This window comes from Trypanosoma equiperdum (genome assembly GCF_001457755.1).
Source record: "Trypanosoma equiperdum strain OVI genome assembly, contig: ctg_1759, whole genome shotgun sequence".
Taxonomy (NCBI): Eukaryota; Euglenozoa; class Kinetoplastea; order Trypanosomatida; family Trypanosomatidae; genus Trypanosoma; species Trypanosoma equiperdum.
Genome location: NW_027123792.1, coordinates 2152 through 4570, shown reverse-complemented (window position 1 = coordinate 4570; position 2419 = coordinate 2152). Strand labels below are relative to the sequence as shown.

Genomic DNA, 2419 nt, shown 5'->3' with positions numbered 1-2419 from the left:
AAAAAAAAAGAAGAGGAGGAGAAACAGCAACATCAGGTGATATAGCTGTGGGACGGTGAAGAGGAGGTTTCACACACAAGAGGGAGTGTGGTACCAAAACTATACATACAGATAAAAGCAAGTGCGCATAACCTTCAAGGGAATACGAGAGGGCGTTGTTTGTGTATTTGTTTGCGTTTTTGCGTGTGAGTTTGCGTGTGTGTGTGTCTGAGAGAGAATAGTAAAAAACAACAACAACAACAACAGCAACAAACAAACCCCAACTGCAGGGTGAGTCATGGAAGTTCCTTTTGAAGAAGGGACGCAGTTGGTTCATGCAATTGAGCGGTCCCAGCAACGGATTTTGGATGCCTCAGCGGTGAGTGACGTGGAGACGGTACCACCGCCGACAACTACTGCGAATGCAAATGCAACTGCTGCTGTTGCTGTTGCTCTTAAGGGTTTAGCCACCACATCTGCGCATGTGCCGCTGCCACTCTTTGGTTTGGATGATGAGGGTCGAAGTGGCAAAACGCCATTGAATAATGAAAGCGGTCCGGGAACGAGCAGTAGTGGAAGCCATAGCAGCAGCAGCAATGTTCCTGTTGCGAGTTTGCGAGCCGGTACCGCTGGTACTCCTACCGTCACCCCGGCTGCGGACTCCCGTGCGGAATCTCAAAGTAGGACAAATCTCTTTGTGAGCAATATTCCCCATTTGTTAGGGAAAAATGAGTTGGTAGATTTATTTTCGCCATATGGAGAAATTCTTTCTGCGGCTGTAATGCGAAATATTCATACGGGTGACAGTCTCGGAACGGCTTTTGTGCGTTTCGCCACAACAGAACAGGCACAGGCGGCGATGGAGGCTCTAACGGGTTATGTGCTGGAGGGCCGCTCGATGGTTGTTCAATGGGCGAAGAGGCAACACGACGACACTCCCGTAGGCGAGGCCCGAAAGAAAATTGTGAAGTTATTCGTACGTAACATTCCTTTGGATGTCAGTGACGCCGATCTAACTGAAGTGTTCAGCGCGTTTGGTCCAGTGAAGGGCGTGTCAATACATAAAGACACCACGCCAAACGCCGGTCGCCACTTGGAACGTCGCATCGCCTTCATTACGTTCCACACCGACGGAGTCGCTGAGAGGGCAGCTGAGGCCATCCACAACACTCGTCCCTTTCACAGTTGTGGAAAAATTCCCCTTATGGTGAAGCTTGCGGAGGATAACCCCAGACATGGACGCAGTCACAACGCACAAAGTGGCCGCAGCGCTTGGGGACGGAATGGCAACACAAATCAAAACAACGATGGCAGCGTCAGTCGCAGTAGTCCAAGTGGCAGCGTTAGAAGTAACAAGTCATTAGGGATATCGGGCCATGGTTCCGCGAGAGGGGATATTCGTGGACTCGGTATTGACACACCAGGTGGCCTTCCGGGACTTTTTTCGCTCGGAACCGATGCTTGCGGCTTCCCGGGAGGCGCTTTTGCCGTCTTTCCGACTATGATCCCACAGGGCGGTGTTTTTGTGCCTCAACCCGTTCTAAACGTTGGCGTAGGCGTAAATGGTCAGGCAATGGCACTGAGGACTCCAATGTTTTGGCATCAGGCCGGCTCCACCATTCCGGTTGGTGTTATGGGCCAAAGTCAATCCGCAAATATGGGAGCCACAGGCGGCAATTGTTCACATCAGGGGTTTGCATCCGTTTCTGAGGGTTCATCATCCGAGCAGCAGCGTGTGGACATCTTTTCGTCCTTTGCACAACCGCCGCCATTCCCCACAGATCCGTTAGCGGGTCTTGTAGATTCCACGGGGTTTTCGTTTACGGCTCCTCCTCCTGCTCCTCCTCCTGCTCCTGCTCCTCTTTCTTCTTCTGCAGTGGAGGTCGGCCCGGTTGTAAAAGATGATGTGGAGCCAACGATGTGTCCGCATCCGAGCAGTAGTGATGTGTATGACGCCGATTCATCATTATCGCTTGATTTTCTGGAGAATTTGGGCGCGGCGGAGTTGTGCCACGTGACGACTCCGTCTGGTGATGAGGACCACCGCCTGCATGCCCCCGGCTCATTTGTGCCGTTTTTGTAACACACAGATGACTATAAAAGAATACGAAGGGTGTGTATGTGTGTGGGTTACGAGTTTGTGTACCCTTCGTTCCATTTCGTTTCGCTCCGTTCCGTTTCTTCTCGTTTTCGTTTTCGTTTTTGTTTCGTTTTCGCTTTCGTTTTTGTTTTGTTTGTTTGTTTTGTTTGTTTTTTTAATTTGGGGGACGGGAGGGGTTCCCACTTTTCGGAAACTTGTCTGCGTTCGTGCTTCTGTGTGCCTTTAGAAGAGGATCAAAAGGAGGAGGAGAGGAGTAGGAAGAAAGGGGGCAAATGATTTTTTTTTTTAAAAAAGAAAATAATAACAAGAGGGAAATGGCAGAGTGTACGGAGGGGAGTT

The 2419-nt window shown here is 50.4% G+C and overlaps 1 protein-coding gene across 1 annotated transcript; it reads left to right on the top strand.

Moving 5' to 3' along the window:
• Positions 1–277: 277 nt before the first annotated feature.
• Positions 278–2062, top strand: TEOVI_000689500 (RNA-binding protein, putative; the record flags this gene model as incomplete). The annotated part of the gene is made up of 1 exon (XM_067223058.1): positions 278–2062. One exon carries the CDS (start codon positions 278–280, stop codon positions 2060–2062), a length of 1785 nt encoding a protein of 594 aa, XP_067079159.1.
• Positions 2063–2419: the final 357 nt, after the last annotated feature.